Source organism: Littorina saxatilis, linkage group LG9 (genome assembly GCF_037325665.1).
Source record: "Littorina saxatilis isolate snail1 linkage group LG9, US_GU_Lsax_2.0, whole genome shotgun sequence".
Taxonomy (NCBI): Eukaryota; Metazoa; Mollusca; class Gastropoda; order Littorinimorpha; family Littorinidae; genus Littorina; species Littorina saxatilis.
The window spans coordinates 26,432,861-26,445,303 of NC_090253.1; the positions used below are offsets into that span (position 1 = coordinate 26,432,861).

Genomic DNA, 12,443 nt, shown 5'->3' on the forward strand with positions numbered 1-12,443 from the left:
TAAAACGAAGAGAGGTACAGAAAAGCGTGCTATGCAGCACAGCGAAACCACTACCGCGCTGAACAGGCTCGTCAGTTTCACTCCGTTTTGCACAAACGGCGGACTACGGTCATTGTGAAAAAATGCAGTGCGTTCAGTTTCATTCTGTGAGTTCCACAGCTTGACTGAATGTAGTAATTTCGCCTTACGCGACTTGTTTACGAATTAATTTCGTAAGGACCCGGCTGGTCTTGGCCTATTTTTGGATCTAAATTTAGATCAGGTAGATCACCATATCATGCACAAAAAGACACGTCACTAGCAAACTATGTCAGACGTCATCATGAGTTTGTGTAAAACAAATGGAGGCCGGAATCACTCAGTTGAATCGAACTCCGACCAAACACCACGTAATAACGAGGTTAATTTATGCACTCGCGTGAACAAGAAACTGTCGAGGTTCACAGATGTCGTCGTTGGGTAGTTTTGAGTTTGTTTTACTACCATAGGAGGATTTTTGAACTGTAAATGCACTCAGCTGCAACAAAAACACAAAACGAAGGCTGTGAGCTGCACTGTGCCTTTAAGGTAGTTGAGCGACACCTTGCGGAAAACAGCGTATGCGACTGTGGTGATGGAACAGAAACTGCAACACACTTCTTACTAGAATGCCGTTTACACTTAGCTGCAAGAAACAACACAATCAACAAACTAACCAACAACCTCATACACACAGATATTCTACTTCATGGAAACCCCTCCTTGCAAACAAAAATTAACAAAAAAATATTTTTAACAGTGCAGGAATTTATTGGACAGTCCGGCCGTTTCGAACAGATGAACATGTAAAGTGAAAGCAAAATCGATACGTCTACTCGTCTCTCTCTCTTCGTCGCGATATAACCTTCGTGGTTGAAAACGACGTTAAACACCAAATAAAGAAAGAAGAAAGTCTCTCTCTCTCTCTCTCTCTCTCTCTCTCTCTCTCTCTCTCTCTCTCTCTCTCTCTCTCTCTCTCTCTCTATCTCTTTCTCTCTCTCTCTTTCTCTCTCTCTCTTTCTCTCTCTCTTTCTCTCTCTCCCTCTCTCCCTCTCTCTCACCCTCCCTATCTCTTACTCGCTAACACCATAAATATTATATATGTATTCTTAAACGGATTTTTGTTTTGATGTACAATTTTCATTCAATTTTCCTTTCATGTTTGCTTGCTTTTCATTTAAACTGTACAATAGCCGCCATTTATATGTAATTTTCTAGAAAACTGTAAACGCCACCATAAGCATTATGCTTGTTGTTGTTTACTCAATATGCGTTTTTTGTAAATAATGCACAAACGTTGAATAAAACAGTTTAAACCAAGGTAGTTGATTTACTGAAACTATGCACAGGGAAAATGAGTTGCAAGCAAAATAACCAGTTCATTTTGTAAGTTTGCCCCTTTGCAAAACCATTTGGTGTGAAGGTAGATTTTACCCTGAAGAGTAAACAAGTCGCGTAAGGCGAAAATACAACATTTAGTCAAGTAGCTGTCGAACTCACAGAATGAAACTGAACGCAATGCAACGCAGCAAGACCGTATACTCGTAGTCCACCGCTCACGGCATAGGCAGTGAAATTGACAAGAAGAGCGGGTTAGTAGTTGCGCTAAGAAGGATAGCACGCTTTTCTGTACCTCTCTTTGTTTTAACTTTCTGAGCGTGTTTTTAATCCAAACATATCATATCTATATGTTTTTGGAATCAGGAACCGACAAGGAATAAGATGAAAGTGTTTTTAAATTGATTTCGACAATTTAATTTTGATAATAATTTTTATATATTTAATTTTCAGAGCTTGTTTTTAATCCAAATATAACATATTTATATGTTTTTGGAATCATAAAATGATGGAGAATAAGATGAACGTAAATTTGGATCGTTTTATAAATTTTTATTTTTTTTTACAATTTTCAGATTTTTAATGACCAAAGTCATTCATTAATTTTTAAGCCACCAAGCTGAAATGCAATACCGAAGTCCGGGCTTCGTCGAAGATTGCTTGACCAAAATTTCAATCAATTTGGTTGAAAAATGAGGGCGTGACAGTGCCGCCTCAACTTTCACGAAAAGCCGGATATGACGTCATCAAAGACATTTATCAAAAAAATGAAAAAAACGTTCGGGGATTTCATACCCAGGAACTCTCATGTCAAATTTCATAAAGATCGGTTCAGTAGTTTAGTCTGAATCGCTCTACACACACACACACACACACACACACACACACGCACAGACAGACACACATACACCACGACCCTCGTCTCGATTCCCCCCTCGATGTTAAAATATTTAGTCAAAACTTGACTAAATATAATAAAAAAAAGTTAAGTAGTCAAAATCCTTTTATTTTCTAACTCCGAATTCGAAGTATGATGTGCGGCGCATGTTTCTTTTCCCCAATCGCTGTCGCATATCACAGTAAGTCCCGGCATAGATCAAATAGCCAAATTTACTTGTCACTGCGACTGCGCAAGTTATTTTGCCTAGGTCAAGGCCAAACTTTAGGCCTACGGAGAAATATCGCTGGATATTTTCTCACTAGAATAACAGAGAGAAAGAAGGGAGGTCATGCTATATAAACTATTTCGAGCTGTAACGAAATGGCCTTTAAAGGTACGTTTTTACACCCCCGGTATAGGGGTGTGTATAGGATTCGGTCGATGTGTTTGTGTGTTTGTGTGCGCATATAGATCTCAAGAATGAACGGACCGATCGTCACCAAACTTGGTGAACAGGTTCTATACATTCCTGAGACGGTCCTTACAAAAAGTGGGACCAGTCAAACACACGGTTAGGGAGTTATTGCTGGATTAAGATTCTACAAGGACTTATAGAGGGACATATTAATGGTCAAAGGGAAAGAACCTTCTCAGTTGGTGGCAGTGAGAATGGTTATTTCCTTTGACCAACGGGGGTGTTTTTCCTACCTCGGAGGAATTTTTTGTTTGTGTAGGTATAGGCGGAGCAGTGTCGAAGCTGAAACATTAACACAATCTCAACCCTGTTTGGCTGGCTTTGCCTCCAAAGGTTTGTTTTGCTTCGGGCACTTGGTTACATTTTGTATCAAGGTTAATAGCCCTATAAAACTCGGTTACAAAGGGAAAAAGAAAAGACAGAAAAAAAGAAAGAAAAAAAAAGTCGTGACTAAACAATTTCAAAACGAAAGAGCGAACAAAAAAGTTAAAGAACGGACGAAAAAAAGGCAACTGTAGGTACTTCTAGTTTAGTATGAACGGATTAGCGAACAAACAGACGAATACACCAAAAAACAAACACGACCCACGTTTGGCTCATTCTGCTGCTACAGCTTTTGTAGTTTTATTTTTGTGTCCTTCTTTCATTTTAATGCAAAGCTCTGCCGGAGGCTGAAAGGAAAGACACGCTCACGAACAATACCACGCGGATTATGATTTCTACACGTTTTCACAATGGGCGGTTCTGCCCCCTCTTTCATTCGGCTGGTAACTGGCACCACCTCGCGGCAAGATCAAAGGAGTTGTCTCGCGTTATCACCCCAGAAGCGCTCATTAATAGGACGGGGGAAGGCCATACAAAAATGTCTGAAACGAAAAGCGCATTACATTTTTGGTTGCTGATGCTGCATATATAATAGGTGACAGAAAGAGTTCAAAGATACTTTCAAGCCCGAGTTAAATAAACCATCACTTGTCTGCCCGGGCTTTTTGCGTGCGCAAAATTAACGGCATGGTTCCATTTACACAAACACCAAAAATCAGCATTCTTGTTGCTTCCCATGCAGAGTGGGAATTTGTGTTGCTGAATTAATATCGCACATGGCACTTGTCTGAAACGGCACAATCGCTTCATCTCCGAATTACCTCTCTGCACGGGAAACAACCATGCAGGCTGTTTTTTGTGTGTGTATGTGGCCCAGTGAAAGGATACTTTTATTATGTGTAAAAGCCCGGTCAGATACAAGGCGGTGTACAAGATGCGTAAAAGCCCGGTCAGATACATGGCGGTGTACAAGATGCGTAAAAGTCTGGTCAGATACAAGGCGGTGTACAAGATGCGTAAAAGCCCGGTCAGATACAAGGCGGTGTACAAGATGCGTAAAAGCCCGGTCAGATACAAGGCGGTGTACAAGATGCGTAAAAGCCCGGTCAGATACATGGCGGTGTTCATATGCGCAAAAGCCCGGTCAGATACATGGCAGTGTTCATTATGCATAAAAGCCCGGTCAGATACATGGCGGTGTCCATTATGCGTAAAAGCCCGGTCAGATACATGGCGGTGTACAAGATGCGTAAAAGCCCGGTCAGATACAAGGCAGTGTACAAGATGCGTAAAAGCCCGGTCAGATACATGGCAGTGTACAAGATGCGTAAAAGCCCGGTCAGATACATGGCGGTGTCCATTATGCGTAAAAGCCCGGTCAGATACATGGCGGTGTACAAGATGCGTAAAAGCCCGGTCAGATACAAGGCAGTGTCCATTATGCATAAAAGCCCGCTCAGATACATGGCAGTGTACAAGTTGCGTAAAAGCCCGTTCAGATACATGGCGGTGTTTATTATGCGTAAAAGCCCGGTCAGATACATGGCGGTGTTTATTATGCGTAAAAGCCCGGTCAGATACATGGCGGTGTCCATTATGCGTAAAAGCCCGGTCAGATACATGGCGGTGTACAAGATGCGTAAAAGCCCGGTCAGATACATGGCAGTGTACAAGTTGCGTAAAAGCCCGTTCAGATACTTGGCAGTGTACAAGATGCGTAAAAGCCCGGTCAGATACATGGCGGTGTCCATTATGTGTAAAAGCCCAGTCAGATACATGGCGGTGTACAAGATGCGTAAAAGCCCGGTCAGATACATGGCAGTGTACAAGATGCGTAAAAGCCCGGTCAGATACATGGCGGTGTTTATTATGCGTAAAAGCCCGGTCAGATACATGGCGGTGTACAAGATCGCTTACACGTGCGCCTTTAAAGTCAAACTCGCCAGAAAACTTTTTGGTTGTTTTCCGGATCTGAGGAAAAGTGAATTTAAGTAAGCTCTTTAAATGCACACGACATGTGCAACAAGATTTAAAGAAATACGATAGCGATGCATGCGCGCACAGTCTGGCGGTGACCTTTTGATCAATTTTCAACTGCTGATATGTTGTTGTCACCAAGACAAACTTCGTTCTCGAAATTCTTCGTCGATTCCTCAGGAGGTATATGCAGAAGAAGTGACAGATTTTACTTTGAAAGAAAGGGTCAAAAAGAGGCGTCTTGTTTTTTTGTGGGGTTTTTAATCGACATATCGTATGTCTTTAAGGAGAATTACGCGGAACAATGACACCTGAGACAATAACGAGCATTGAAATGAACAAGCGACTTTCATCCTCTGTATCATTTCCGTCTAACTTTTTTGTTGTTTATTTCGTTGCAGCACTGGTTGTTCGGTGAAGCTGGGTGCACTGTGTACGGGTACCTGGGATTTCTATTCGGCAACGCCGCCATTTGTACCCTCACCGCCATCAGCGTGCAACGTTACCTCGTCGTTTGCAAACGGCGCTCTAGTAAGTACTAGTAAACGGGTCACATTTATATCACTATCCCACCGCCCATAAGATAGATTGACGACGCAGTGCATCCCCTGAAAAAATTTCTGCTCGTTAAGCACTGTTCACATGGCAGACTTTAGTCGTTTGAAATTCGCTCCCGAGTCGTTGAGGCCGAGTCGGAGAACAGTCTGCCATGTGAACAGCCCCAGCGATTTAGAAACGATTCGGGCCAGACTACTCAGTTGAGTACTGCTCGACTCGGCCGTGACTCGTCAACGATTTTGTTCAGACTTTTCTTATCGCCCTTCCTAATTTGTTAGCTCTAGCCCTCCCTTCTCCGGAAAACAACGAGGACGACCGGACAATCCCGAAAGGCTAAGCCTGGCGAGAATCGCCGCTTAAAACTAGTTTGTGAGTTTGTGCTGTTCACATGGGCAGCGATTTTGTGAACAGCACTTTATCTCATATCTATCCTGCTAGTGCCTCACCCCGCTTCGTGTGTACACGCAAGCACAAGGCTAAGTTCGCACGGAAAAGATCCTAAATGGCGTGGTAAAAATGGTCATACAAACAAAAAAAAAACCACCACGTGTGAGTCTCAGCCCATGAACGAAGAAGAAGATCCTACATAAACGATCTGAGATTGCGAGTCGAATCGTTAACACGATTAGGACTGTACCTTTAAGTTTGTTGACGATCGAACCTAATCTGAGATCACCGAACGCACTTTTGATGTTACCAAAGCGTATTCTTTGATGGACATGTATCAAAGCGAATGCCTCCATGAAAGTATTCTAGTAATCAAAAGAGTTCCAATTTCTAACTTTAAATTTTTTTTTTAAGTCTCTAATTTTAATTGCGATCAAAGTAATCTCAAAGTTTCCACAAATTAACCTTCCTGATGGTTTTTATTTCCCCCCCTACAAATAACATTTTTACAACGGAAAACATATGATTGTTCTTCCAATGAATCATGTACATCAATGTATATACATTGTTATACTTGTTTAGAAGACTGTGTTGAGCGCGTCTGGGTTTTGAAGTGTTGCTGGTTTCTGTGCTGATGAGTGTGCGAGGTGAATGCTCACTTCAAAAAACATCAATTTCATGGTTTTTTTTACTAGTACGGTACATGTAATACAGACAAACATAAACTGCTAAAGCATAGACTAAACAAATAACAGCGACAAATACAAAAGCACCTTGGGATACATTGCACAAAAAAGACTAGAACTAACAAACAACCACAAAAAGAAAGAAAACTTCATTGTTTTTATTTCTAATTACAAGAGTATGTTGACACAATTTTGAATAAATCATTACCATTTTTGCTTCTTCCATGCAATGTGCAGATTAGAAGACGGATGACAACAAAAACAGATTTAAATTACGTTTGCTCTTTGTTCCTAGTTTAAGCCCTCTGGAGTGTGTTCCGGTACCTCTGCACCTTTCATCAAGTCTAAAATCCTTATAAATAAAAATAGAATAAAAACAATGTGATGCTGCTTTTGTTATTATTTATCATACTTAAACTAAAACGTATACTCGTTATTTTTACCTGTGGATTTACGAGAAGTTTCACAAGTTTTCACAAGTTTAAATGTGACCCTCCACCACGAAATGAGTCGCATGTCACCTCGCGCGGTTCTGCGCTAGCCTAGGCTTAATTTAAGTCCGGGAAATGTCTTGTAACAGTGTGAGGGTCACTTTAGTCACAGGCTTATAACTCAAACAGTTTTCGCTCTTTTCTAAAACGGGTTTCACCACTGGATAGAGCATAAAAAACTATGTAGGAAAATGTAAAAATATGAAAATCAGGCAAAGGTGACATGCGACTCAATCCGTGGTGGAGGGTCACAAATATGGTTTTGGCCGCAGGGGGCTCAGAAACCAGAAATGTTGACATCTTCTGAAATGTGTTCCAATATTCTGCGCCTTACATCAAGCCCGTGTCATGACATTGAAATAAAAGCAATTCCCTCGAAAGCGGCGTATGGCTGCCTGAATGGCGGGGTAAAATCAGTCATACACGTAAAACTCCACTCAAGCAAAAGCATGTGTGTACGTGGGAGATTCAGCCCATGAACAGAGAAGACGAAGAAGAAAATAAAAGCAATGCGCAAATGGACGCTACTCTCGTTGTAATCAATCATCTAAAAAACTAGCACGTCTTCGTTGCTTTTATTTATGCACTTAGCAGATGTTCACAATTTCTGGGATGTGCTCCAGTACATGTTCCGCGCCTCATTCTGAAAACCCTAAAAAGCAATTTAAAATAAAATGTAAATGTAATGCTAATTTCGTTGTCGTTGTCCGTTATTTCTTCGTGACTTTGACCTTTGTAGTCAGCAGATGTTGACAGTTCTTTCTTGCAGAGTTATATGTCATCTGTTTTAAAATCAATCAATCAATATGAGGCTTATATCGCGCGTATTCCGTGGGAACAGTTCTAAGCGCAGGGATTTTTTTTTTTAATGCAATTTATATCGCGCACATATTCAAGGCGCAGGGATTTATTTATGCCGTGTGAGATGGAATTTATTTACACAATACATCACGCATTCACATCGGCCAGCAGATCGCAGCCATTTCGGCGCATATCCTACTTTTCACGGCCTATTATTCTAGGCGTCCCCGAGGACGCCTAGTAATTGGTCACACGGTATTTTGGTGGACATTTTTATCTATGCCTACAGGGGGAAGAGTTTACCCGATGCTCCCCAGCATGTCGTAAGAGGCGACTAACGGATTCTGTTTCTCATTTTACCCTTGTTAAGTGTTTCTTGTATAGAATATAGTCAATGTTTGTAAAGATTTTAGTCAAGCAGTATGTAAGAAATGTTAAGTCATTTGTACTGGACACTTGCATTCTCCCAGTAAGGTCATATATATTGTACTACGTTGCAAGCCCCTGGAGCAATTTTTTGATTTGTGCTTTTGTGAACAAGAAATAATTAACAAGTGGCTCTAATCCATCCCCCCACAACTGTATCCTACTTTTTTTCTTTCTTTTTAATTTTTATTTTTTTTATTCAAAATTCTTCGCATGAAACAATTCAAAACATACAACTAGGACACGCACTCAAGCAAATGCTTATACTACGTGACCAGAACAATACTAAATTACACACATTTTAATTATGGTGGACATAACAAAAATAAACCAGAAGAACAAATTGTATCATACAGCATGCTACTTTCGTTGTTTTCGGTTCATTCTTCGTGACTTTGTAGTCAGCAGAATCTGATGATGACATTTCTTTCTCGCAGAGTTATACGTCATCTGTTGTTAAACTGCTATTCTGTTAAATCTATTTTAAACTGTTGTTCTGTTTAATCTGTTCAGACGGATGAGGTTTAACCACAGCTGTATGCTACTTTCGTTGTTGTTTTCGGTTCATTCTTCGTGACTTTGACCTATGTAGTCAGCAGATGATGACATTTCTTTCTCGCAGAGTTATACGTCGTCTGTTGTTAAACTGCTATTCTGTTAAATCTATTTTAAACTGTTGTTCTGTTTAATCTGTTCAGACGGATGAGGTTTAACCACAGCTGTATGCTACTTTCGTTGTTGTTTTCGGTTCATTCTTCGTGACTTTGACCTATGTAGTCAGCAGATGATGACATTTCTTTCTCGCAGAGTTATACGTCATCTGTTTTAAACTGCTATTCTGTTAAATCTATTTTAAACTGTTGTTGTGTTTAATCTGTTTAGACGGACGAGGTTTAACCACAGCTATCACCATTGTGTTTATCTGGCTTCAATCCATCACCTGGAGTTCCTTGCCCCTCCTGCTGCCGAAGCCATACGCTCTGGAACCTTTTGGGGTAGGACAGTCTTTGGGAGAAAAAGGGCAGTCTTACTCAGCAAGATATAGAGATGCTTTTATGTACGTGCAGAATTTCACATGCTCTCAGTCAGGCATGATGTAGACTGCCACACGGAAAAATGCGCGTACGCTAGCATGCATGTATAGAGACAGAGAAAGAGACATATATACACAGACAAACAGACACCGACAGAGACAGACAGACCGACAGACACACACACACACACACACACACACACACACACACACACACACACACACACACACAAACCCACACACCTACACACCCACCCCCACACACACACACACACACACAAATGGTGGTTCACAAAATAATGATATACATGATGTACAAGACTAGAAGAGGCAAGACAAGACAAGATACAACTTTATGCATAGTTGGAACATCACGACAGGAGATTACTCGATAAACCAGAAGATGAGAAAATCTGATACGTCACAACAAATGACAACACAACACGAAATAACACGAGGCCTGGGGAGGGGATGCAATATAGGACAAGGACTAGAGAAGATTGAATACATTAAATACAATTATGTTCATTTCGTTTTGTGTAACGAATTATGAAAAGTAAAATGGAAGCCCCCTTTGAAGACCTTTAATATATATATAACTGTAACATATAAACTAGATGAATACCCGCTTCGCCGGGTACCCGGCTTTGCCGGGAAGAAGTGGAGCGGAATACCCGGCTTCGGGACGCGATTGACGCCACACGAAGGAAGGGAGATAAACGCGCAAAACACTGGAGAAGATAAGGAAGAGTTACTGGTTACTGGGAATGGATGTACAGAAAAAGCAAAATCGGTTCAGCGCTGCGCGCTGAGAGCACGTGTTGAAAATTTTCATCGACCAGATTGTGTTTTGGGTCTACCTGAATATGCCCACCAAATTTGAAGCAGATCCATCGAGAACTTTGGCCGTGCATCGCGAAGTGACCGATAGACAGACAGACACAGACAAGCCGTATATAGATATAAATATAGAATGACGTCAAGAGCGAGAATGCAGAGAAATTACGTCATGAGCAAGGGAGATCATCCTTTACTCTGTGTGTGTCTCCGCCGCCTACATTCCAACTTGGAATTTTGAAAGCAGGGAGCACACTAGAGGTAATGGAAGACGTAATTTCTCTGCATTCTCGCTCTTGACGTCATTCTATATTTAACTTTTCTTCAAAAGTACAAGCGATCGAGTGCACATTTTGGCATTTTTAGCAGCGCTTTCATTATAAATTTCTATATAAGGTGCGTTTCAACTACGTGTATAGGAAGCACATGGGACTGTTTGTCTGCGCAAATGTAAGGGTACTACTCACTCTTTCACAAGCCATACAAACCCGACAGAGTTATATCCGGAATTTGTCTATTGTTTCAGTCACTAATTGATTCGGGAAGAAAATTGTCCCATAGAAGGCAACCAGGCTGTAGAGTTTATGTATGTGTCAGCGTAGAAAGATATAGTATGCAAGCCAGATAGGCCTACCGTGCATCCCCCCCAGGGGTTGGCAAGACTGGTCTAGAAATGATCCCTAGAGTATCCTGAACACGAAACAAAAACTTTAACAGCAAAAAGTTGGGATGCTTAGGAGTTACAGCCCTTGACGTAAGGGTACCCTCTTGTGCGCTTACTGCGGCCGTTCGAAGTTTACTGTGAATCAGCTACTGTAAATGAACAAGAAATCATGTTCTTTTGATCCCAATTTTTTAATTTAGTTGTCGGTGAACCTGGTAGAACCTTGAGTAATCCCTGTTATTGGTCAACAGTTTGGCATCAGTAGTGCCTGTGTCACGATACGAGATTACCCCCGAAATGAGTTTACCCTCCGAAGTTCCACTTTGTACAAAAGTAGCAGATATTCTGTATAATTTCGACTGTTAAACAGTATAAATCGGCTCTAAACGACATTGTGGTAGCTGTAAAGACATCGCAGTACAATAGTGCGTCTCCATTGATTAAAAATTAACAAAATATTACTGCCCAGGTCGGCCATTGCTTGCAACATGTGCCGCCATTGCTCGTCTTCGCTAAAATTTTCCCCAGATGACCGAAGAAACCATGAACTTGCTTGCCGCAACAAGAGGAGCCTCCACGCACGACACTGTCGCACAGCTGCTGGATGACAAAGGCACGAGTGACTTCTTCAGAGACTATGAACAGTATAGAGAAGATGTCAGGCAAGGAAAACACGGGAAAACTCCCCAGTTCTGGATGTCCTATATGGACCACATCTGGCATGTACTGTCTCTCTTGTATGCTGTGAAAGCGAATGACTTTGAGTTGTATGCCCAGTGCTTATTGGCGATGCCTGATCTTTTCTTCAGCTTTGGGGGACAAAACTATGCAAGGTACCTCACCTTCTTTGGACTCTTCATCGCCAACATTGAGCTCTCACACCCAGGTTCCACCGAGCTGCTAAAGCAAGGGGCATTCAGCGTGGCAAGGTCTTTCATTCCTGGCAACAGATGTGCCGTTGACAAAACGATGGAGGAGACGTTTATGCGCAATGCGAAGAGCAAAGGAGGAGCAGCCGCAGCTGGTGCAGGTCTCACTGGAATTGCTTCAAACTATCCAGCCTACCAAAAGTGGGTGAGGACAACCCACCAAAGAACAAAGTACATGCAAGTGACTATGGACATGGCTGGAATGACAAAGGATAGTGAACTGGGCACTCAACACCGTGACCTTCGTCCAACAGAAGTCATCAGGAGTGAAAAGAGTGTGGCACGAACACTTGCTGCAGTAGAAAGCTTCACCAACCCGTTTGAGGTTCATGACAAAGAGAAACTGATCATGCTGTCATCAGGTGCCACAGTACCTGCTGAAATCGAGAAGGATGTCCTACGTGCAGAAGCAGCAGGCAGAAGCGAGAAGGAGAAGTTCATCACTGAGAGACTAGAAACCGGAGAACATTTCTTCGAGCCAGTGAAACGTCTCAAGCTGAAAGTCATGGCAGACACGTCAAAAAGAGTCACACTCAAGTCAACTCAAAACAAATTGACTGAATATAAGCACCAAGGAAATGTGGCCTTCCAACTTCTCGTGAAGTCTCAGGAAGGCGAT

At 41.8% G+C, this 12,443-nt stretch overlaps 1 protein-coding gene across 1 annotated transcript in view; it reads left to right on the top strand.

Moving 5' to 3' along the window:
• The window catches only part of LOC138977164 (visual pigment-like receptor peropsin), a 73,443-nt gene that overhangs the window by 50,236 nt on the left and 10,764 nt on the right, over nucleotides 1-12,443 (top strand). Inside the window, exons 4-5 of the mRNA XM_070350074.1 lie at nucleotides 5,414-5,543; nucleotides 9,244-9,356. Coding sequence (XP_070206175.1) covers nucleotides 5,414-5,543; nucleotides 9,244-9,356 — 243 coding nt within the window. The remainder of the gene's footprint in view (nucleotides 1-5,413; nucleotides 5,544-9,243; nucleotides 9,357-12,443) is intronic.